At 41.7% G+C, this 26375-nt stretch overlaps 1 protein-coding gene across 3 annotated transcripts in view; it reads right to left on the bottom strand.

The window, feature by feature from the left end:
- Positions 1-26375, bottom strand: part of LOC139415244 (inositol-tetrakisphosphate 1-kinase a) — a 62349-nt gene that overhangs the window by 25452 nt on the left and 10522 nt on the right. For all 3 annotated transcript variants that reach the window (XM_071163195.1, XM_071163193.1, XM_071163196.1), the window contains 2 exons: positions 25588-25612; positions 6737-6859 (listed from right to left, as the gene is read on the bottom strand). In XM_071163195.1, coding sequence (XP_071019296.1) covers positions 6737-6859; positions 25588-25612 — 148 coding nt within the window. The remainder of the gene's footprint in view (positions 1-6736; positions 6860-25587; positions 25613-26375) is intronic.

The raw sequence follows: 26375 nt of genomic DNA, 5'->3' as shown, positions 1-26375 counted from the left end.
AATGCGAGTGTAGCGAAATGCTTGTGCTTCTACTTCCGACAATGCAGTAATAACCAACAAGTAATCTAACTAACAATTCCAAAACGACTGTCTTGTACACAGTGTAAGGGGATAAAGAATATGTACATAAGGATATATGAATGAGTGATGGTACAGAGCAGCATAGGCAAGATACAGTAGATGGTATCGAGTACAGTATATACATATGAGATGAGTATGTAAACAAAGTGGCATAGTTAAAGTGGCTAGTGATACATGTATTACATAAGAATACAGTCGATGGTATAGAGTACAGTATATACGTATGCATATGAGATGAATAATGTAGGGTAAGTAACATTATATAAGGTAGCATTGTTTAAAGTGGCTAGTGATATATTTACATCATTTCCCATCAATTCCCATTATTAAAGTGGCTGGAGTTGTGTCAGTGTGTTGGCAGCAGCCACTCAATGTTAGTGGTGGCTGTTTAACAGTCTGATGGCCTTGAGATAGAAGCTGTTTTTCAGTCTCTCGGTCCCAGCTTTGATGCACCTGTACTGACCTCGCCTTCTGGATGATAGCGGGGTGAACAGGCAGTGGCTCGGGTGGTTGATGTCCTTGATGATCTTTATGGCCTTCCTGTGACATCGGGTGGTGTAGGTGTCCTGGAGGGCAGGTAGTTTGCCCCCGGTGATGCGTTGTGCAGACCTCACTACCCTCTGGAGAGCCTTACGGTTGAGGGCGGAGCAGTTGCCGTACCAGGCGGTAATACAGCCCGCCAGGATGCTCTCGATTGTGCATCTGTAGAAGTTTGTGAGTGCTTTTGGTGACAAGCCAAATTTCTTCAGCCTCCTGAGGTTGAAGAGGCGCTGCTGCGCCTTCTTCACAATGCTGTCTGTGTGAGTGGACCAATTCAGTTTGTCTGTGATGTGTATGCCGAGGAACTTAAAACTTGCTACCCTCTCCACTACTGTTCCATCGATGTGGATAGGGGGGTGTTCCCTCTGCTGTTTCCTGAAGTCCACAATCATCTCAGTTTTGTTGACGTTGAGTGTGAGGTTATTTTCCTGACACCACACTCTGAGGGCCCTCACCTCCTCCCTGTAGGCCGTCTCGTCGTTGTTGGTAATCAAGCCTACCACTGTTGTGTCGTCCGCAAACTTGATGATTGAGTTGGAGGCGTGCGTGGCCACGCAGTCGTGGGTGAACAGGGAGTACAGGAGAGGGCTCAGAACGCACCCTTGTGGGGCCCCAGTGTTGAGGATCAGCGGGGAGGAGATGTTGTTGCCTACCCTCACCACCTGGGGGCGGCCCGTCAGGAAGTCCAGTACCCAGTTGCACAGGGCGGGGTTGAGACCCAGGGTCTCGAGCTTGATGACGAGCTTGGAGGGTACTATGGTGTTGAATGCCGAGCTGTAGTCAATGAACAGCATTCTCACATAGGTATTCCTCTTGTCCAGATGGGTTAGGGCAGTGTGCAGTGTGGTTGAGATTGCATCGTCTGTGGACCTATTTGGGCGGTAAGCAAATTGGAGTGGGTCTAGGGTGTCAGGTAGGGTGGAGGTGATATGGTCCTTGACTAGTCTCTCAAAGCACTTCATGATGACGGAAGTGAGTGCTACGGGGCGGTAGTCGTTTAGCTCAGTTACCTTAGCTTTCTTGGGAACAGGAACAATGGTGGCCCTCTTGAAGCATGTGGGAACAGCAGACTGGTATAGGGATTGATTGAATATGTCCGTAAACACACAGGCCAGCTGGTCTGCGCATGCTCTGAGGGCACGGCTGGGGATGCCGTCTGGGCCTGAAGCCTTGCGAGGGTTAACACGTTTAAATGTCTTACTCACCTCGGCTGCAGTGAAGGAGAGACCGCACGTTTTCGTTGCAGGCCGTGTCAGTGGCACTGTATTGTCCTCAAAGCGGGCAAAAAAGTTATTTAGTCTGCCTGGGAGCAGGACATCCTGGTCCGTGACTGGGCTGGATTTCTTCCTGTAGTCCGTGATTGACTGTAGACCCTGCCACATGCCTCTTGTGTCTGAGCCGTTGAATTGAGATTCTACTTTGTCTCTGTACTGACGCTTAGCTTGTTTGATAGCCTTGCGGAGGGAATAGCTGCACTGTATGTATTCGGTCATGTTACCAGACACCTTGCCCTGATTAAAAGCAGTGGTTCGCGCTTTCAGTTTCACACGAATGCTGCCATCAATCCACGGTTTCTGGTTAGGGAATGTTTTAATCGTTGCTATGGGAACGACATCTTCAATGCACGTTCTAATGAACTCGCACACCGAATCAGCGTATTCGTCAATGTTGTTGTCTGACGCAATACGAAACATGTCCCAGTCCACGTGATGGAAGCAGTCTTGGAGTGTGGAGTCAGCTTGGTCGGACCAGCGTTGGACAGACCTCAGCGTGGGAGCCTCTTGTTTTAGTTTCTGTCTGTAGGCAGGGATCAACAAAATGGAGTCGTGGTCAGCTTTTCCAAAAGGGGGGTGGGGCAGGGCCTTATATGCGTTCAGTATTGTTGTAAATGTAATTTATTATTTGTAATAAAAGACAATTACAACTACTGAATGAACACTTATTTTAACTTAATACATAAATAAAATCAATTTAGTCTCAAATAAATAATGAAAAATTTTCATTTTGGTTTAAATAATGCAAAAACAGTGTTGGAGAAGTAAAAGTGCAATATGTGCCATGTAAAAAAGCTAACGTGTAAGTTCCTTGCTCAAAACATATGAAAGCCGGTGGTTCCTTTTAACATGAGTCTTCAATATTCCCAGGTAAGAAGTTTTAGGTTGTAGTTATTATAGGACTATTTCTCTCTATACCATTTGTATTTCATAGACCTATGACTTCTGGATGTTCTTATAGGCACTATAGTATTGCCAGCCTAATCTTGGGAGTTGATAGGCTTGAAGTCATAAACCTCGCTGTGCTTCAAGCATTGCGAAAAGCTGCTGGCAAACGGAGGAAAGTGCAATTTGAATGAATGCTTATGAGCCTGCTGCTGCCTACCACCGCTCAGTCAGACTGCTCTATCAAATCAGACTTAATTATAATATAATAAAAACACACAGAAATACGAGCCTTGGGTCATTAATGGTCAAATCCGAAAACAAAATCAAAAACAAAACGTATATTCTTTCAATGAAATACGGAACCGTTCCGTATTTTATCGAACGGTTACCAACCCTAACTCTAAATATTACTATTACATTGCACAACCTTCAATGTTATGTCATAATTATGTAAAATTCTGGCAAATTAATTACGGTCTTTGTTAGGAAGAAATGGTCTTCACACAGTTCGCAACGAGCCAGGCGACCCGAGCTGCTGAATATACCCTGATTCTGCTTACACTGAACGCAAGAGAAGTGACAATTTCAGGCTCTACATTGATTATATGCAACACAGGACATGCTACTTAAACTAGTTATATCAACCATGTTTAGTTAACTAGTTATTATGTTAAGATTGATTGTTTTTTATAAGTTTGATGCTAGCTAGCAACTTTCCATGGCTCCTTGCAGCCTGCACTGACGTAACAGGTGGTCAGCCTGTACACAGTCTCTTCGTGGATTGCAATATAATCGGCTTCCAAAAATGCAGATTACTGATTGTTATGAAAACTTGAAAATCAGCCCTAATCCTTAGCAGAGGCACCCCCCCGAAGACTAAACGACAGCCAAGTCTGATGGAAAGGAGAAAATAGGCGATCAACATTCACCTAGTTTGAGCAGAATATTATCTGTCGGGTAGCAAGCGCACGCTGGTTGTCCCGTGGAGCAGCTCAGACAGCGGTAGTGTAGTTAAATTTAACAAATCTCATAATTGATTAAAAGAATGGATCAGTTATTCGTGTTTCCTGCAACTTAAGTAGTAATACCTGTTTGTGTGGCAGTTAGAAATTACTTTTGGCACGCTAAGGTTTTCACCAAAAACTTTGCCAATTAAATGTTTACTCCAAAGTAGGCCTACAGTGCCGTCATAAATATTTTGTGGCAGTGATCTATCTATACACAACACCCCATAATGTCAAAGTGGATTTATTTTGTTGAAATTTTTACACAAATGGCTCAAGTCAATAAGTATTCAACCCCTTTGTTATGGCAAGCCTAAAAAATGTTCAGGAGTAAAGGTGTCCAAATCACATAAGTTGTATGGACTCATTCTGTGTGCAATATCATTTTTTTAATGACTACCCCGGCTTTGTACCGCAAACATACTGTATCTGTAAGATCCCCAAGTCAAGTAGTTTATTTCAAAAATAGATGATTCAAACACAAAGACCAGGGCGGTATTGCAGTGTCTCGCAAAGGTCACAGATTGGTTGATATGTAAAAATGTAAAAGCAGACACTGAATATGCCTGTGAGCATGGTGAAGTTATTAATTAAGCTTTGGATGGTGTATCAATACAGTCACAAAAAAAGGTATCATTCCTAACACAGTTGCTGGAGAGGAAAGAAACCACTCAGGGATTTCACGATGAGGCCAATGGTGATTTAGAAAAAGTTTGAGTTTAATGGCTATGATGGTAGAAAACTGAAGATAGATCAACATTGTAGTTACTCCACAATACTAACCGAATACTGCTTTCACATAGGATTTACGGTATTTCGCTTGTACATTTTTTGGCAATGTATGACCCGCTTACAAACAGGCCCATTTTTACCACATTCTTGCCTGCATACGCCTTTTATACCTCCCGTGAGCTTGCCGGCATGCCGGAAACAAGTGGTAGTTGTAGTGTGCAGATGTGGGTGGCCGTCCATTTTAATAAGTCCATAGAGAATACACACCATCAAAAATATTTCCATTATTACATTTATTTAGGCAGGTCCTATTTTCAAAAGAAGAGAAAGGTATATTTTGAGTTGATTTATGTTCCTTGTCTGTGCAGCCTGTATAGAAATCAATAGTTATTTTGTTCATTAAAACAGACAAGACATATTTCCGTGATCAGCTTTTGATCCACGTTCATCTCTTTCCTACCTTCACCCTGCTTTGCTAGGGAGCAGGCATACGGTCGCACATTGAGTACCTTCATCATGATACCGAAAGAATATAAAAAACAATCTATTCTATATTTTGAAAAGCATTCGACTCATGTTCATATTTCACAACCTCCGTGGGCTTTTGGAGCTGTCTATACACTATTGAGTAAAATAATAGGCCTACACTTGATTTTGTTTCTGATAGATGAGCAAATGAATAGATGAGCTATACCACCTCCACGTATTTGCCCAGACAGAGAAATATACAGACAGAGTCACTGAAACAAAATTACATTGATTAGACATGTCACAGGCTTTTGGTTGGGAGTAGGCCTAAGCTACTGTGAGTGAAGCTAAATAATTCACTTGTTAAGCTACATAACATGCTGTCAAAAGGATCTGATCAGTGCTAATAAATGAGACAGTCGAGATGATCATGAGCAGCACTCACCTCAGCTAACATTTCCACAGCCTAATTGTAGCCTAACCAATATCCACAAATCTGACATTTATTGAATTCTCAAGACCCCATACTTGGCAGAGCGAAACGATGGATGCAATCAATCAATTCAGGTGTGCCTAATGACAGTTTCATAATGTCATTCAACTTTTTGGTATTTTAATAGATGGTCTTTCCATTCATCAAATATAGGGTGCATAGTGCACTGTTTTAGATGCTGGAATTATTTTAGATTGGACTAACATGCGCAGGTAGCCTACTTTTTGAAGTGATTTGTTTGACAAATCCGATGAATACATGTTCATGCCACATTAAAAAGGTAATATATTTTACAGTTAAATTACTCATATTTACCATTAGGCCCATAAAAAAAACATTTCATACATAAGAGGTTCTATACGAGGAAAAATTCAAAAATCTACTTTCACCCGTTGTAAATCACATGTAGAAAATATCTGTACCCCTGTCAATAACCTCTCTCAAATCTGGCCCCTGTAAGAATATAAAAGGTGACTGCCACAATAAAGGAAACACCAACAGTTTCTTCATTGGGCCACCACGAGCCAGAACAGCTTTAATGCACTTTGGAATAGATCCTACAAGTGTCTGGAGCTCTATTGGAGGGATGTGTTCTGGTGGTGGAAAACGCTGTCTCAGCGCACATCAACCCATTCAGTGACCACTCGTGCCCTGTGGATGGGTGCATTGGCATACTATGGGGGCATAGTCATGGTAGCCAAAATGATGGCCAGAATAAATGGCCTGTCCAGATTTTTTATTTATGACCTGAAGCATGATGGGATGTTAATTGCTAAATTAACTCAGGAACCACACTATGTGGAAGCACAGGCTTTCAATATACTTTTTATTCCTAATTTGCTCAAGGGTTTCCATTACTTTGGCAGTTACCTGTAGTTGAATAAGACTGGATTAAGTCATGATTAGGAGAGCTCCTGCAGATAATCAATAAAATAAAAATCATATTTCATTATCACATTTATATCCAGGAACACCAAACATTCACCAAAATCTCAGAGCAAAATTACAGGATAGAATCACCAAAGACATACCCCTCAAAGAAAAACATCCTACAGCACCTTCAGACCCTTAGCCCTCAAAGAAAAACATCCTACAGCACCTTCAGACCCTTAGCCCTCAAAGAAAAACATCCTACAGCACCTTCAGACCCTTAGCCCTCAAAGAAATGGCTGCACCTGTCAAAGAACAACCTCCCCCATTAGGTGAAGAGCTTGTGATCAACCCTTACAATGTTTTAGCGGTGCCGATTGGCTTACCTGGACACTCTGCACCAATAGCAGGGCCTGCGTGTCATTCTGGTCCGCCAGAATGAGGTCCGCCAGCTTGTGGATGATGACATCCAGAGGGCCCTGCTCCTCCAGGGGCCGACTCAGATCCAGCTGTGCACAGGGATAGAGAGAGGGAGAAAGAGTACTCAGAAGTTAGGCAAGATAAAAATCAAGACACCTTGTTTTATTAGTCGATAATATATGGGGTCTGTTCCAAATGCACTATATAATGCCCTATATAATGCACTACTTTTGACAAGAGGCCTATGGGTGATGAACACACTTTGACCTGTTGGGTCAAACCCCAAAGGATTGGCCTAAGACTTTGTTTTTGCTAAGATTAGGACCGTTCAAAGCCCCTTTTACCCCCCCCCCCCCCCTCTCTCACCAAAAACGATACAACCATATGGGCTTTACAGGCTGGTTCTGGTAACAGCTGGGAGAAGAAAAAAGCAGCAGCAAGGAATATTGTCTGCTTCCCAAATGACACTATTCCCTATATAGTGCACTACTTTTGACCAAGGTCCTGTCATTTGGGAGACATTATGTAAGGAGTGGGGACCCGGTCATATGGTCAACGGTCCAGCGCTGGCACCAAATGAAGGAGCAGAAACAGACCTACCAAGTCGTGGGATGAAATTGAGGGGGAACATTTTATTCGGGAGGCCTCTGGGGCCTGTTCCCTACAAGGCTCTAGTTTAAATCAGGGAGAGGATGTCTGCATCCCAAATGGCACCCTATTCCTTACGCAGTGCACTACTTTATGGGCCGTGGTCAAAAGTAGTGAACTAAATATGGAATAGGGTGCTGTTAGGGACGCAAAAGTCTGGAAATGTTCTAGCGGCGGGATCAGAGCCTTCTTCTCGGCTGATTTAGGAAAACAATCATGAGAAGGCAGGCAGAGAGAGGCTGGCTGATGAGTTCAGCTTGGGTTTGGAACTCATCACTTTCATGTCTCCAAGCCCATAGATCAAGTAACAGCAGTGCCGTCATGTAAGTTGAAGGTGTAGGGTAAAAAGTTGTCCCTAGACGCTGATCTTGGGTCGGTTTTGCATTTCCCCCACGAATGGTTAGGATTGGGGGAGCAAAGATGATCCTAGATTGGTACCTACGGGAAATTTCACCCCAGAGCCAAGACACGGTCATTCCTCATTGTGTCCTAAGTGAGACCGCAGAGTGTGTTTGTGTACAGAACTCCTTTTGGCAAAGGCTCTTAGGAACATGAAAGCCCCCATTTGTAGCCGCCAGCACTGTGCATCTTCCAATTGATCAGGTTTGTAAACCGCAGTGAGCAATTGGAGGGGAATGTGTGCATTAGCAAAGTCGACATCTTTCCGGAAAGTTCACACCCCTTGACTTGTTACACATTTTGTTGTGTTGCAGCAAAATGGATTAAATGTAGATTTGTGTGGTCACTGGTCTACACACCCCATGATGTAAAAGTGGAATTATGTTTTTTGAAACCGTTATATATTAATTAAAAACTGTAGTGTCAAATATGCAACCCCCTTGTTATTGGCAAGCCTAAATAAGTTCAGGAATAAAAATGTGCTTAACAAGTCAAATAGGTTGCATGGACTCACTGTGTGCAATACTAGTGTTTAATATGATTTTTGAATGACTACCTCATATCTATAGGCCCTTCAGTCGAGCAGTGAATTTCAAAACACAGATTCAACCAAAGACCATGGCGATTTTCCCCAATGCCTCGCAAAGAAAGGCACCTATTGGTAGATGGGTAAAACAAAAACAAAAAAAGCAGACATTGAATATCCCTTTGAGCATGGTGAGGTTATTAAATTACACTTTTACACCCAGTCACTACAAAGATACAAGCGTCTTTCCTAACTCAGTTGCCTTAACAGAAGAAAACCACTCAGGATTTCACCATGAGTCCAAAGCAACAAAAATAGTTACCGTAGTTTAATGGCTGTGATAGTATTGTGCAGTAAATACAATGTTGTTAATCCATCCTAAGGTGAAAACAAACCTAATTGACAGAGTGAAAAGGAAGCCTGTACAGAATACAAATATTCCAAAACATGCATCCTGTTTGCAACAAGGCACTAAAGTAATACTGTACTATATAAAAATGTGGCAAAGCAATTAAGATTTTGTCCTGAATAAAAAGGTGTTACGTTTGGGCCAAATCCAATAAAACATTACGGAGTACCACTCCTCATATTTTCTAGCATAGTGGTGGTTACATCATGTTATGGATATGCTTGTAAATCGGTAAGGACTGGGGAGTTTTTATTTATTTATTTTTTTAACAGCTTTGCTGCAGGACGGCCTGGTGCACTTCACAAAATAGATGCATCATGAGGATGGAAAATGATGTGGATATATTGAAGCAACATCTGGCAAAATGGCTTAAGGACAACAAAGTCAAGGTATTGGAGTGGCCATCAAAGCCCTGTCCTCAATCCTATAGAAAATGTGTGGGCAGAACTGAAAACGCGTGTGCAAGCAAGGAAGCCAACAAACCTGACTCAGTTACACCAGCTCTGTCAGGAGGAATGGTACAAAATTCACCCAACTTAATGTGGGAAACTTGTGGAAGGCTACCCAAAACGTTTGACCCAAGTTAAACAATGTAAAGGCAATGCTACCAAATACTAATTGGAGTGTACGTAAACTTCTGACCCACTGGGAATGTGATGAAAGAAATAAAAGCTGAAATAAAATCATCCTCTACTATAATTCTGACATGTTACATTCTTAAAATAAAGTGGTGATCCTAACTGACCTAAGACAGGGCACTTTTACTCTGATTAAATGTCAGGAATCGTGAAACTGAGTTTAAATGTATTTGGTTAAGGTGTATGTAAACCTCTGACTTCAACTGTATGCTTCGGCAGGGGAGAGGCAGGTAGCCTACACACTGGCAAAGATTTTCAGCTAGCAGATAGACACTGGAAGAAGTTTGATTGACAGATGGAAAAGCTTTGCATAGGCTCTTTGTTCCATTTTTTTGTGGGATTGTTCCGGAACCGTATAGATCACTTTTGTTCCCGGTTCGGATTCTGTTTGGTTTCAACTCCCACATAGTAAACCATCGGTGTTTAAAATAGTAATGGTTCTACAGGGTTGACGTCTGTGTCTATCTGAAAGCAATTGATTTCTGTAGAAAAGTTGAAAGTATCTATTCTATTGTCAAACAAGGTCCAAGATCACAGTGCAACCTTAATGTCTTGGGGCATTGCCAACAGACATCCGAAAAGATGGAGCGATTAAATTCCAACAGAAATTCTTACTTCTGGCGAGGATGTCCAGACAGGTCTAATATTCCCAACTCATGTAATATTTATGGCAGCGGAGATGATTTATCAAGTATGTATCGAACAAGATTGGTGGACTTGTCAATGCAGGGCATTGCGTCGCCTAAAGAGATCGAGGCTTCCAAAGAAAACAATATCTTCCATATCGTAGATATAGTATGCATGCAAGGTTGGGATTTCTTTTTTAGGTTTCTCTTATTTTGAATCCCTATTCTTCAGTCTGACATTGGTGGAAATATCCAAAGTGTCAGCTCAACAAATCTGATTCCAATGCTTTCTTCCAGTTCGATAACTAACACTGGTTTGAGACACTGACTACACAGAACTGTCTCTGGGGGTTGCTCTGGACCCAAAATGGGTTCCCCAAATATTATCCAGAAATTACTAAATTGGACAGGAAGAAAACGTTGCCCAAAAGAGAAGAATGTGTCACAGGTTGGACTGCTCTCTAGGCAAAGGATTTCAACACAATCCATGAACAACCTTTGGAACAACGAATTCTAGCTGCTCAATCGCAATCCCCAAGCCCTTGATTAACAACTGAAATGTGACAGATTGCATCCAAAATGGTACCCTAGTCGCTATATAGTGCACTACTTTTGCCCATAGCCCTAGTCAAAAGTAGTGCACTACATGGGGAATAGCGCACCATTTGCAATGCACACATTGTATCTTATCTGCCTACACCCAAAAACATTGATAAAGAAGGGTCATGTCTGTAGTAATGGGGAGGTGGCTCAGGCAATGATATGGTAATAATGAAGACCAAGGAATTCAAGAGAAGAGGCGATAAAAAGAGGGAGGGGGAAGTGATCTTGGCACAATAAAAAAAAGAAAAGTTAACATTCAAAATGGGTTATTATCTCTGATATTCTATCGATTCCCTGGGTCATTTCATGTGTATGTTATTGGCATTTAAGCAGGCAGAAATCCGTCCGGTATGACGTAGCACTGTGACGAAGTCGCTCTTAACTACACTGGAGGTTAATAGGAATACGACTTTTAGATTGACATGTATGACAGATGATTTTAGATTTCAATTCTGTTCGATGGCATAACTAGGGAGGGTGTTCTCTCGAATGAGCCTTTTAACATCTTTTTGCGATATTCCTACCTCGAGAAATGTGTAATTTAACAGAGGGTCTAGCAGGTGTTGACAAACACTTACGAACAAAGTAAAACTTTAGAAACAAGAGGCAGACACCTGGCCAGACCTCAAGTGCATTGCATGGTGCTGTTGCCAAAGATATTATATAAAGGAGATGGGAATCCAATGAATCTTGAACAAGGCAGGTGGTGTAAAATGCTTTAAAATTACCGGTCATGAACTCGGCTACCTCCTGCGCCTCGACCTTGTTTCCAAAGTTTTATTTTGTTTATAACATTCATCTTCTGCCGATCTACCATTCCAGTGTTTAATTGCTATATTGTAATTACTTCGCCACCATGGCCTATTTATTTTCTTAACTTACCTCATTTGCACTCACTGTATAGAGACTGTTTTCTTTTGTTCTACTGTATTATTGACTGTATGTTTTGTTTATTCCATGTGTAACTCTGTGTTGTTGTGTGTCGAATTGCTGCGCTTTATCTTGGCCAGGTCACAGTTGCAAATGAGAACTTGTTCTCAACTAGCCTACCTGGTGAAATAAAATATAAGTGTGTGTGTCAACACCTGCTACTAGCTAGCCAGGTTGCAATGGCGCCCGCTTCGCCTGGAATAGCTAACGAACCGTTCCAGCGCTGTAGAAGCCGTGTTTATTATGCGCTTGCCCAGGAAAATAATCTGGAGTTCCAATGTGGAATTGTTTGCTTGTGGAGGATTACAGGCTTGAGGTGGCTATCCTTGGAAAGCACATTCTAATTCTGCGTTAATTTACGGGGAAAACGCAAACTGGAACTCTCGTTCTCAACTCGTGGCGACAAACCGCTCGGGCCTGATGGATGTATCCCTTGTCATCAGTCCCTATCTGAATGGCCCGTGCTACCGGAACTTGCCTACCAAGGAAGTAGTCGCCATCTGCTTCTCCCTCGCGTAGTGGAGTAGACGGAGAACAGCAAGAGGATGGGACCAGCGCTGATTGGAACAATGTTAGAAGTTGTGGAAACCGAAGGCAACGGCATGCTGCTACGCGGACTGGAGTGTCTGCTAGACGTTCTGAGCAGATTGACATGAATAGCGACGCCGCAATGGTGCCTGGTCTACCTGCGCCTTCGTCGCTGGGACTGCCTGTATACAACTACGCGGACTCAAGCAGCGGCTTAGTCGTTGAATTCCACTCCTTTCCCTCTCTCTGGATCTGACTGGGCACTGCCTGCTCTGGACCTATCACTGGGAGCAGCAGGCGAATGCTATCCTGCTTCTCGTGGGCCTGTGAAATGTTACACAAATTGTGGGAGGAATGGGCGGATTTCCCCATCCCCAGCAGTTGTATTGGGCAGTTCAAATGGTAAGAAATTACTCAATCACTGGAGCAAAAACGTTGTGCTATCAAGGACCACAAGTACAGCACATCAATAAGGTGCCCCCAAACATTTTAAACCTGCATCAGCAAACAGTCTATCATTGTTCATGTGGGATTCAATGTCATTATGAAAGGCAGCTCAGAACAGTTTAGACCAAGAGGTGCAGTGGTCTAAGGCACTGCATCTCAGTGCAAGAGGCGTCACTACCGTCCCTGGTTCGATTCCAGGCTTCAACACATCCGGCCATGATTGTGCGCCACCCTATGGGACTCCCAATTGGCCCAGCGTCATCCGGGTTTGGCCGGGGTAGGCCGTCATTGTAAACAATAATTTGTTCTTCACTAACTTGCCTTGTTAAAAAAAATATGGCTTTAAAAAAAACTGATTGGTCTCTGCTTGACACTAACTACCGCCCCATAATATCTGGCCCTGTGCCCTCCCTAAAGCATGGCATTGAACACTTCAGCAGACGTTTAGCCCTCCATAACTGGCTACGAGACTATTGCAGCTGTGGGTGTAACATTGATTGACAATTTTGACCCAAATAATTTGGGTTCCTGGATCCTTTCACAGCGTTAAAAATGCTGCACGAAGACAAGGATTTATTAGTGACCCAAATCCCAGCTCAATTAATCTCTACTAGTTGGGGAACCCTGCCTTAAGGTAATAATACAATATTTTATATAGCACTATTACATAAGGAATCTCATACGTAGATTTACTCCGCAAACTATAATCTGCAAGACATTTAGGGCTGTTTACTGTAGCAACACTCAAAATTGTGAAAAAAGGTTTAAAAGCAACAATTGGACAATGGATTAAAATACTCCAAGCTGTTAAATGTTTTTAATCTAAAATCAGATAGACTGAATTACAGCACATAAAATATACTGGCAGCAAATAATGGAGTTCAGGTAATGGTGAGAATTCAGGTATTACATTTATTATAAAATGCAAGTTTCGTATAAAGGCACTCATACATTTTTAGTATATTAGTTTTTATACTTTGTGATAAAAATCAAGAAAACTGTGCCTCATTTTCATATGCTGGATTTGCACACATTAACATAACGCAGATGGACAGGGCTGCAGCCACCAAACCGTGCTTGGTCCAGGCCTACCTGCGCTCACCTGCGCCGTCTAGACTGCCTCAATTATTAATTTCCGTTGTTCACTTGCATAATTCAACAGGTGTCAAGAAAGGGATACTGATACGATTGCAGATCTAAACGCTTGGCTCTAGATTACATCCACCTATACATACTTACATCACTATAATGTAAGTGTTCCTTTTCAGAAGTTGCTTTCATTCAACGCACAATTTGTAAACATTTCAACTGTACAATTTTTTATTTATTTTATTTTTACAATTGCAGAAAATACACCCACCAAAATCAAGTTATTTCTTGTGATGCAAGTGTTGAGACAGTGCTTTAAATTCCAGACGAAGCACACCAATGTATTCCATTGAGCTCATTACTGGCCTCACATCAAGGGGCCTCGTGAGCTGGGCATAATACAAAAATACTAGTAACATAAATAGTACCAGTCAAAAGTTTGGACACCTACGCATTCAAGAGTTTTTGTTTGTACTATTTTCAGCATTGTGGAATAATAGCGAAGACATCAAAACTATGAACACATATGGAATCATGTATTAAAAAGTGTTAAATCAAAATATATTATATTTGAGATTCTTCAAAGTAGCCACCCTTGGCCTTGACAGCTTTGCACATTCTCTCAAACAGCTCCATGAGGTTGTCACCTGGAATGCTTTTCCAACAGTCTTTCAAGAGTTCCCACATATGCTGAGCACTTGTTGGCTGCTTTTCCTTCACTCTGTGGTCCAACTCATCCAAAACCATCTCAATTGGGTTGAGGTCGGGTGATTGTGGAGGCCAGGTCATTTGATGCAGCACTCAATCACTCTCCTTGGTCAAATAGCCCTTACACAGCCTGGAGGTGTGTTGGGTTATTGTCCTATTGAAAAACAAATGATAGTGGGACTAAGCGTAAACCAGATGGGGATGCGTATCGCTACGGTAGCCATGTCAGTTAAGTGTGCCTTGGATTCTAAAAACATCACTGACAGTGTCACCAGCAATGCACCCCCACACACTCATACCTCCTCCATGCTTCACGGTGGGAACCACACATGCAGAGATCATCCGTTCACCTCCTCTGCGTCTCTTAAAGACAGCGGATGGAACCAAACATTTCAAATTTGGACTCATCAGACCAAAAGGACAGGATTTCCAGTCTAATGTTTATTGATCATGTTTCTTGGCCCATGCAAGTCTTTTCTTATTGGTGTCCCTTAGTAGTGGTTTCTTTGCAGCAAGTCGGCATTTTCCGGATTGACTAACCTTTATGTCTTAAAGTAATGGACTGTTGTTTGGCTTGCTTATTTGAGCTGTTCTTGCATTAATATGGACTTGGTCTTTTACTAAATACGGCCATCTTCTTTATACCAACCCTACCTTGTCTCAACCCAACTGATTGGCTCAAAAGCATTGAGGAAAGAAATGTCACAAAATGTACTTAAGGCACACCTGTTAATTGAAATTAATTTCAGGTGACTACCTCATGAAGCTGTTTGAGAGAATGCCAAGAGTGTGCAAAGCTGCCATCAAGGCAAAGGGTGGCTACTTTAAAGAATCTAAAATATTGATTTGTTTAACACGTGTTATTTCATAGTTTGTTTTCACTATTATTCTACAACGTAGAAAATTGTAAAAATAAAAAAGGAAAACCCTTGGATGAGTAAGTGTCCAAACATTTGAATGGTACTGTATAAGAAATTGTGAACCATCCAGAATTTTGGGGCCAAGTGGAGTCAGAGGGGCGGGGACACTCCGGGAATACCCGAAAGCATCCCTTATTACCGGCGCAAGTCAAAGGACCGAGGCTATTACGCATGAGAAAAAAAGAAAAAGAGAATGGATAAAGGAACAGACAAAGAAATAAGGAGTACATAGAACAAAGGACAGAACATTGAGATAAAGACCAAGAACAGCTTAAAATTAAGAATTTATGTGCGATTCCCGGTGCAGCGAGCCAAAGCCAAGATTAGCCACAAAATACCATTTAATTAGGTGATTTTGGAAAGCATCTTCGGTTTGTAAGTGAAGTGCTCTGTATTGAGGTAGGATTGTGTTAACCCTTTCTTGAACCAGTCCTCTCTGGACCGATCACAGTTCCTTCATTTTTACTCAAGTATGACAATTGAAGAATGTTGTTTCCACCACTGCCAGATTAGTAAGGCCACATTGACAACAAAAAAGGGCTTCAAAAAAGTGAAATTAGGTCAAACAACCACCTTCATTCAAGTATTCACACCCCTTCCACATAGTTGTGTTACAGACTGGATTTAAAATTGATTAAATTGAGACGGTCACTGGCCTACACACACACAATAACCCATAATGTCAAAGTGGAATAATGTTTTTTATAATGTTAAATGAAAAAGCTGAAATGTCTTGAGTCAATAAGTATTCAACCCCTTTGCTATGGTAAACCTAAATAGAAATTAGGCTTAGCAAGTCACATAATAAGTTGCATGGACTCTTGAATGACCGATCTGTACCCCAGATATCCAATTATCTGTAAGGTCCCGCAGTCGAGCAGTGAATTTCAAAACACAGAATCAACCAGAGAGGTTTTCCAAAGCCTTGGAAAGAAGGGCACCTATTGGTAAATGGGTAAAAATAAAATAAAAAAGCAGACATTGAATATACCTTTGAGCATGGTAAAGTTATTAATTACACTTGGTGTATCACTACAAAGATACAAGTGTCTTTCTTAACTCCATTGCCGGAGAAGAAGGAAACCACTCAGGGATTTCACCATGAGGCCAATGGTGACTTTAAAACAGAGTTTAATGGCTGTGATAGGAGAGAACTGAGGATGGATCAACATTGTAGTTACTCCACAATAGGAACCTAATTGACAGAGTGAAAAGGAAGCCTGTACAAAATAAAAAATATTCCAAAACTTGCATTCTGTTTGCAACAAGGCACTAAAGTAATACTGCAAATTCAATACATTGAGTAACACCCAATATTTTCAAGCATAGTGGTGGCTGCATCATGTTATTGTACAATCCAGGTGTGCGAAGCACTTTCAGGCTCACCCAGAAAAACTCACTGCTGTAATGGCTGTCAAAAGGTGATTCTAACATGCATTGACTCAGGGGTATGAATACTTCTGTGATTGATATGCCCTCTGCCTGAGGCCTCCAAATCACTAAGTCCACCCATGTCATTACAAATGTTTTCGCAGTCGTTACGTTAACAGGGAAAACCGAATGGCACAACTAAAAGTGGGAAAGTGTCACCAAGTCAAATTAAACTGACAAGTGGATTTTGCTCCTCTCAAAGACAGGAAATAGGTGGCTGAAAAGGAGAGTTCAGGTGGGTGGGGCATGCGCGTTGCGACACTCACAATGGGTTCCCATAGGAGAACCCATTTTTGGTTCCAGGTACAACCCTCTGTGGAAAGAGTTCTACCAGAAACCAAAAAGAGTTATTCCAAGGGTTCTCCTATGGGAACCGAAGAACCGGTTTAGGTTGTATCTTTTTTTTAAAAGTGTAATTTACCTGATGGAATACTCGAAGCACAAAGGGTCCAACAAAAACACACAGAAAAAAACAAGACTCACGTTAAAAGTGTAAAAAGAAAAAGAAAAAAAAGAAACAAGTTGATCATTAACAAATATTTATTTAGTCTCTTGTGACAGCGGACCTATGACTGGGTGTTCCCCGCCCAAGGATGACATGTGACAAGCAATCTACTCAAAGTCCACTCCTACTTCAATACAATAATGTGGATTTGTTCAAATGGTTTTCTAGTATCTTGATAGCATTAAGACCATTGTTAGTTCCCACGTAAGGTGCATCGGTAGCATCCGAACAATAGTTGCACTAAAACATAGTAGCCCAAGTCTATTTATGCAAATGATAGGCTACTTCAACAAAAATGGGATAAACTGTTAACATTTAGTCACAATCATTGGTAAAAAAAAAAAAAAAATCCAGGCTGAGAGGACAGAGAAAAGTGGTTCTTCTTTCTTAGTGCTCACAGGTTTCTTATCAGCTGAACTGTCTGGCAGACGGTAAACAGCTGGAGGGAAGCCCTAAAGCCATTAAAATCGGTACATTATGGTAAAGTTGCGGGCACTAAAACAGTTTTTACAACAGGTTTGGTGGTTGTGACAAGCCATCACTAGAAGACACATTGCAGTGATTATTTGGCCAGTACTGCGGAGCAACCTAACTTTTTATTGCATGCAACTGTAGGTATAAAATTACCCATTGCAAGACTGGGGTGAAGATCGTCATGAGAGTGGCAGAGCTGGGGATCAAACCCCGGTCTCCTAGGGCAACGTGTGGTCTGGATTTGGAAGCAGCGCTACTGCCAGACCAAACGTATAAAATACTTATCTTAATCCTGTTCACGTCCATAGATAAAACTCAACCCTAGAGGTGGTTGGCATCACAATCAATGTACACAACTGTACTCTAATTGCTTAGGTTAAAAATGTTGACATTTTTAATGTCTTTGCACACGTGACCGTGTGCTCGTTTATTTGTTGGATGCACATTTAAAATGTGTCTGTGCGTGCGAGTGTGACAAGTGGTACAAGTAGATATGACAGGTCCCAGAGAGAGCTTATACAAAGTGGTTCCCTAGCCTTTCACATCTTCACATCCACCTTCTTAAAACAAAAGACATGACTTTGGGACAGTTCCCAGGACATCTTTTCAAAATGGACAGACGGCAATGAAACTTAAAATGTATGCACATTGCAAGATCAAATTTATCATGCTTAGGGTCATGTATAAAATGCTGGCCAGGCCAATATTTCGGCTACCATGGCTATGCCCCCATACTTTAGGATGACAATGCCCCCATCCATAGGACACAAGTGGTCACTGAAAGGTTTAATGAGCATGAAAAAAATTTCACCATATGCAATGGCCATCTCAGTCACCAAATCTCAACCCAATTGAACACTTATGGGAGATTCTGGAGCAGCGGCTGAGACTGTGTTTTCCACCATCAACAAAACACCAAATGGAATTTCTCGTGGAAGAATGGTGTCGCATCCCTCCAACAGAGTTCCAGACACTTGTAGAATCTATGCCAAGGTGCATTGAAGCTGTTCTGGCTCAACTCCCTAGACACTATGTTAGTGTTTCCTTTCCTTCAGTTTAACACAGAACCATGTCATTGTGATAAAGCGGTCTTGCAAATTACAAGCAAAAGTCAAATTTCACACACCTGTAATGTGCAAGCAGGATAACAGAAACCCAAGATAAAAAAATATATATATATTGGTGAGACTTAGGCCCAATTCTGTATAAGGATTGCATGCGAGCAGCAGTGTGAACACACATAAACGCTGTTTATGCACTGTTTATTTTGCGTATGAGTTTACCCACCTATTGAGGAAAAATACATTTAAAAAAAATTATAGGGAGCATTACTTTACTCACAGCAAATGGCGATCCGCGTTAACCCACCTATTTTTTAACACTTAGTGATTCATATTCTTAAAGAGCAACTCTGCACGATGTGAAACAGTGACACTGTTCGCCCCAGGGCCTTTATCATTTTTATTCTGTTAACAAAACGGAGGAGAGGAGCATCCAGCAGCGTGGTAAATAACTTAGTTGTAATATCCCAAACAGACATGGCAGCTTCACCATTAGGGATTCAAGCATTACATTGAATAATGCCTGTGATCATTAGACAAGGGCTGCATCACAAACCACATATAACATTCAGAAAGAAATATATTAGAACAGATGTGAATGACATGTAGATTAAAGCTCTAAATCGGCGATGTCATCTATAAAATAGCCTCCAACACTACTCAGCTAACTGGATGTAGTCTATCACAGTGCCATCCGTTTTGTCACCAAAGCCCCATATACTACCCACCACTGCGACCTGTACACTCTCGTTGGCTGGCCCTCGCTTCATACTCGTAGCCAAACCCACTGGCTACAGGTCATCTACAAGTCTCTGCTAGGTAAAGACCCGCCCTATCTCAGCACGCTGGTCACCATAGCAGCACCCACCTGTAGCACACCCTCCAGCAGGTATATCTCACTGGTCACCCCCAAAGCCAATTCCTACTTTGGTCGCCTTTCCTTCCAGTTCTCTGCTGCCACTGACTGGAACAAACTGCGAAAATCACTGAGGCTGGAGATTCCCACCACTCACATTCTAAATTAGGGAAGAGGGTACAATTTGGGACAAAGCCAGTATGTTGTGGAATTGGAGTGGTACTAACCTCTGCCTAAACCCTCCAAGACACTAGTGACCTCTACAATTCTATATTTTTTTGTATTATTTCTGACATTGTTAGCCCAGAAAATCTTAAATGTTATTACATACAGCCGGGAAGAACTATTGGCTCTAAGAGCGACATCAACTTACCAGAGTTACGACCAGGAATACGACTTTGCCGAAGCCGGAAACTTTGTTCAGACCACCACATTGGATCTAATCCCAGAGGGTGACCCAAAACAAATCCGACCACGAATCAATTTTCGAATCCATTGTGCTCCTACAGGCAGAAACTCAAACAGGATGTACCCGCGACTAGAACCATTCACAGGTCTGTTTAATCAGAATCCACACTTCAAGATTGTTTTGATTACGCGGACTGGGAAATGTTCCGGGAAGCCTCAGAGAATAACACCGATTTAAAAGGCTGACTCGGTGAGTGAGTTTATAAGGAAGTGCATTGGAGAGGTTGTACCCACTTTGACTATTAAAACCTACCCTAACCAGAAACCGTGGATAGATGGCGGAATTTGCGCAAAACTGAAAGCACAAACCACCGCATTCAACATGGAAAGATGAGGCAGGAATAACTATATTCCTAGTTAAGGCAATCAAACAAGCGAAATGTCGGTTTCAGGACAAAGTCGCAATTCAACTGCTCAGACAAGACGTATGTGGGCAGGGTCTACAGGCAACGATCAGGCTACAAAAAGAAACCAGCCACGTCACAGACACTGATGTCTTGCTTTCAGACAAACTAAAAACCTTTGCCTGCTTTGAGGGCAATGCATTGCCACCGACGGGGCCTGCTACCAAGGACTGCGGGCCCCCTCTCTCCTTCTCCGTGGCCGACTTGAGTAAGTAATTTAAACGTGTTAACCCCTGCAAAGCTGCTGGCCCAGACGGCATCCCTAGCCACGTCCTCAGAGCATGCACAGACAAAAACAGTAGTGGGCTTGATTACCAACCACGACGAGACCCTCGGAGTGTGGTGTCAGGAAGACAACCTCACGCTCAACGTCAACAAAACAAAGGAGATGATCGTTGACTTCAGGAAACAGCAGAGGGAGCACCCCTCCTATCCACAAACGGGACAGTAGAGGAGAAGTGGAAAGTTAAGTTCCTCGACGTACACATCACAGACAAACTGAAATTGTCCACCCACACAGACCGTGTGGTGAAGAAGGCGCAACAACGCCTCTTCAACCTCAGGAGACTGAAGAAATTTGGCTTGTCACCTAAACACACAAACCTTTACAGATGCACAATTGAGAGCATCCTGTCGGGCTGTATCACTGCCTGGAACGGCAACTGCACCGTCCTCAACCACAAGGCTCGCCAGAGGATGGTGCGGTCTGCACAACACATCACCATGGGCCAACTACCTGCCCTCCAGGACACCTACAGCCCCCAATGTCAGAGGAAGGCCAAAAAGATCAAGGACAACAAATCACATTTTATTTGACACATTCGCCAAATACAACAACAGGTGTATTACAGTGAAATGCTTACCACCCGAGCCACTGCCTGTTCACCCAGCTACCATCCAGAAGATGAGGTCAGTACAGGTGCATCAAAGCTGGGACAGAGAGACTGAAAAACAGCTTAATCTCAAGGCCATCAGACTGTTAAACAGCCATCACTAACACAGAGGCTGCTGCCTACACAGACTCAAATCATTGGCCACTTTAATAAATGAATAACTAGTTTAATAATCTTTATTTACTCATTTCATATGTATATACGGTATTTTATACCATTTATTTTATCTTGGCTATGCCACTCGGCCATCACTCATCCATATGTTTATATGTACATATTCTTATTCCATCCCTTTACATGTGTGTATTTGGTAGTTGTGCAATTGTTAGATTTTACTGCACTGTCGGATCTAGAAGCACAAACATTTCGCTACACTCGCATTAACATCTGCTAACCATGTGTATGTGACCAATAACATTTTATTTGATGTCTACCAAAACCAGATGAAGACTGCAATGTTCCTCTTACAGTAAGCTAAAATTATTTGACCTACCAATATGATCCAACTCACATTTTTACCCTTCCTTGCAGTTTGCGTCAAAGATGAGAAATTCTATTTCAGAGTATATGGCGTATCCCCAGAGTCTTTGCAAACTAGAAAGGTTATTCAACTTGCCACACAGGCCTCCATTTTGAAAACCGACTATACATGTTACATCATACACCTTCCGGAAATCTTCGATCTGTAGTTTCACTTTTGGCAACAATATATATATATATATAATAATTAATTATTATAAATAATAAAATAAGTTTAGACTTGGCAGGACAGAGGGTCTTAACAAATATACAGCAAACAATATCTTCAGTATTTGTGTGTGTTCCCTTTACATCATTGTAGTCAACGTAATGGTATCAGGCGCTGTATGTGTCAAGTGTGTCAGTAGTAGTGCTGATCTAGGATCAGGTTCCCCTTGTCCATGTAATCTTATACATTGTGCTCTAAAAACAGCTAAACTAAATCAAAACAGATCCTTTCAACAACAAAAAATGTGCATGGTAACACCAAGAGAGAATAGTCATGCACGGAGAAACAGCTGCGCTGATTGCGCTCTATCCAATCGTATAGCAGAATCTACAGAGTGAGACAGACCTGCCCAAATTATGCAGAGCATTAGACATGTTTGCATAAGACACACCTCGCCAATGTTGTTGAAAGAACCCTTGACCTAAACCTTTATCAAGCGCTCCACTTGCTGATGTGATTGAGAGTGAGCACAAGAGTGACACTTTTTGACAAAATTATAATTGAAACAATGCACACTTGCATTACAACTGCCACTTCTCAATATTCCACATTTCAAAAGCCATTTGTGCGCATCTTGTGTCCCGCTGCGACCTGTTTTGTAATATAATTTGCTTTAGACAATGGTGGTTACTCTGCTTCGCCTCGTGGCTATGATCACATCACAGCCATGACAAATTTCATAACACATGGCCTCATGTATTATTGTCTAAATGAAACACTGCCAGACAGATGCACACTACGGTAATATTTAAAAACTGCACCAAAGCACTTTTCTACTCACCAGTGACTTGAAAGTTGATTTAGCTAACGTGGCCTGCCTGCCCAATGTGCCTGCTAGCTAATAGCTAGCTTCATAGACAGATGGAACTAGCTAGTGATTGTGGGCACTGAAACAGCATGTATACTTTATTTGCAATGTTTGACAGCATGCTGAAGTTAGACATGTTCTCATAAATCAGTCCTGAGCGCAGCAGCAGCTGACTTGATACACTCCACAGTGCACTACTAGCTTTCTTCCAAATGTTTTTTTTACTTGAGAAATACCGCAAAATGCCTTAGCTCAGCATTTCCCAAACTCAGTCCTTGGGACCCCAAGGAGTGAACGTTTTGGTTTTTGCCCTAGCACTACACAGCTGATAAAAATAATCAAAGCTTGATGATTAGTTGAATCTGCTGTGTAGCGCTCAGGTAAAAACCTCAAATGTGCACCCTTTGGGGTCCTAAGGACTGAGTTTGGGAAACCCTGCCTAAACGAGATGTGGAATTGAGTGACTAAGACCTCTGAAAACTTCAAAATCAACTAGATTTCTTGATTTATTTAGACTATTTTGAGGGTGAAATGTTGCTAGTAACTTAAGAGGGATTGAATTCCTTAACTACTAGAATGGCCATGGTCATTCTGACAATGATATATCAATTGCGTAGATATTCCATAATAAATAGCTAAATGAATAAATGTGTTAAAATATGTAATAAACCTCAGGACAACAAATGTAAATCTAATTTTTCCTGCAGTCTGAACAGCCAAAAAGTGCACAAAATCTGACATTTCAAGCCACCTTCTGGCCATGCGACTTGTCTGATTGGTCCAATCTGTTTGATTTTGCCTTCACGTGGTTAGATGTTATTTAGCATATCTTGTTGCTTGCTAGCTACTCTGACAGTTTGACAAAAACAGGTGGTAGGTAGCTAACTAGCTTGTTAATTGTTTACAAACAAATGAGTGAATGTGCTAGAAAGCTGAACAGCTTCCTAGCTAGCTGCGGCTCGCCAAATAGGACTTGCTTGGGAAGTTTGATAATCTTATCTGAGGCTTTAAATGTGTTCTTAGACTGATTTTGAACATTCAAAGCAACTGGGAAAGGTCCATGGCAGGCATTGTTGCCTTACCTTGCTACATAACTTGAGTGATATGAAGCGTGAGCACCATTCAGCCTACACCACTACGCACACCCCTGTCATTACTATGACAACTAGCGTAGCTATGAAAGAAAGTGACTGCCGTCTGAACACACACAGATCTGATGTGGTCACCTGTAACTTAACGTTTGGTCAGTATTCCATAACGGATTTGAGCATTAATGCCTTCAGTGTGAACGAGGCTTAAGACAGTTGCCTTCCTAGCTAATGTCCCATCCAAACTACACCTAAACTATATTAAAACCAATTTCAATGTGAGATTGACCCATCGTCATACACATATAGATGTGGCCTTAAGACAAGATGACATTGACAATGGGTGAAAATATTATCAATTGTCAAACTGAGAATTAAGAGACTGCTAACCAGTGTAGCGTGACTTGACAAATAAGGAATCAGCAATAGACATTTCGGGGAAAAATACCCTTTTTATTCTGTATTTATGCTGTAACATTTGTGTGTGTTGACTGGTCGGGCAGAGGAATAAGCGTGTGATGTCTGCTAAATTAACAAGTTGATTTCATTGGCATGGCACATCCAATGTCTATTAAGCACAGATAAAAACTCAACACGCTATTCTGTTCTTTTTAAATACATAGTATCATGTTTATGACCTTTGTGATTGTGTATATTAAAATGGATTTATTAGACTGGTGTCTATTGATACCCATTTTGACAGGCATGGCTCTTGGATGTAGAAATGCTCAGAAAGTAGTCTTATGATATTGTTACGTTCTAATGGACACCAGAGAAGCTGAATTGGAAGTTGAATTCTTCCCAAAGGGTCGTTACAGGTGTAATTCAGACCAAGACATGGCTTCCCCCGTGGTTGTATTCATACCCCACCTTGGGTGGAGTCTCCTGATCTCTAAACATTACATCATTCTTTCTAAGCAGGGAACTAAGCGATACGAGCCCTCAACGGTTTCTCCCCTTATCAGTACTGTCACATGCAATTGTTTTCCCTGCACTCAGCCCCTCCCGAGCTTCATTACGGCACCCCTCATGTCACCTTTGTAACTTATGTTCCTATACTCTGAGTATAACAATGTTCAAAGTTTACCCCAGAATCCAACAATATTTATCTCAAAGTACTGCTAGTGTAAAATACACACATTTAGAAAAAGTCAGGGACAGGTGGATTCAAGGTTAAAATTACAAAATTGAAAACAGTCAGATTAACCGTGTTGGTGGTTCTAGTGTTAATGAGGTAGCAGAAAAATACATACAGAATTTGTGAGTACATATTGTGATGTACATATTACCTCAACTAACCTGTGCCCCCCCCGCACATCGACTCTGTACCGGTACCCCTTGTATAATGCTTTGCTTCTGTTATTTTATTGCTGCTTTTTAATCATTTGTTATTTTTAATTTAACTTGTTTTTCTTAAAACTGCATTGTTGGTTAAGGGCTTGTAAGTAAGCATTTCACTAAGGTCTGTTGTATTCAGCGCATGTGACAAATCAAATTTTATTGGCGTTAGGTGTGGTTCCCCATAACAGAACTGCACCTTGCATTGAAGGACAAGAAAACACCAGTATGACTGGTGAGAGGTTAGGATAAACAGTCTAAAAGAAACTTACCTGAACCATTTCTATGCCTCGTTTCCTAAGGGAAAAGGAGAAAAGGAACCCTCATTACAACTTCGTGGCAATAGAGAATACATCAGATAAGTCCTTTTAACATGTCTACTATGAGATAGCTGGCCGAAACCCTCTCACATTGACATGACAGATGGGGATAATAAAAAGTTTATTTTAAATTCAAATTTGCGTGACAAACCAGCCGTAACATGACCTTAAGCACACAGCAAAGACAACACAGGAGTGGCTTCGGGACAAGTCTGACTGTCCTTGAGTGGCCCAAGCCAGAGCCCGGACATGAACCTGATCAAACATTTCTGGAGAGACCTGAAGATGGCTGTGCAGCGACGCTCCCCATCCAACCTGACAGAGCTTGAGAGGTTCTGCAGAGAAGAATGAGAGAAACTCCCCAAATACAGTTGTGCCAAGCTTGTAGCGTCATACCCAAGGCTATAATCACTGCCAAAGGTGAGTACTGAGTAGTGTCTGAATACTTACCACATTTTATGTATCTCAGTTATTTATTCTTAAAAATGTGGGGGGAAAAAAAACTAAAACATTATGGGGTATTAAGTGTACAGTCGTGGCCAAAAGGTGAGAATGACACAAATATTAATTTCAGTCTGCTGCCTCAGTTTGTATAATGGCAATTTGCATATACTCCAGAACGTTATGAAGAGTGATCAGATGAATTGCCAAGTCCCTCTTTGCCATGCAAATGAACTGAATCCCAAAAAAACATTTCCACTGCATTTCAGCCCTGCCACAAAAGGACCAGTTGACATGTC

Source organism: Oncorhynchus clarkii, chromosome 8 (assembly GCF_045791955.1).
Source record: "Oncorhynchus clarkii lewisi isolate Uvic-CL-2024 chromosome 8, UVic_Ocla_1.0, whole genome shotgun sequence".
In the NCBI taxonomy this organism is placed as follows: domain Eukaryota; kingdom Metazoa; phylum Chordata; class Actinopteri; order Salmoniformes; family Salmonidae; genus Oncorhynchus; species Oncorhynchus clarkii.
The sequence above is the reverse complement of the archived record's forward strand: the minus strand, read 5'-3'. Positions and strand labels throughout refer to the sequence as shown.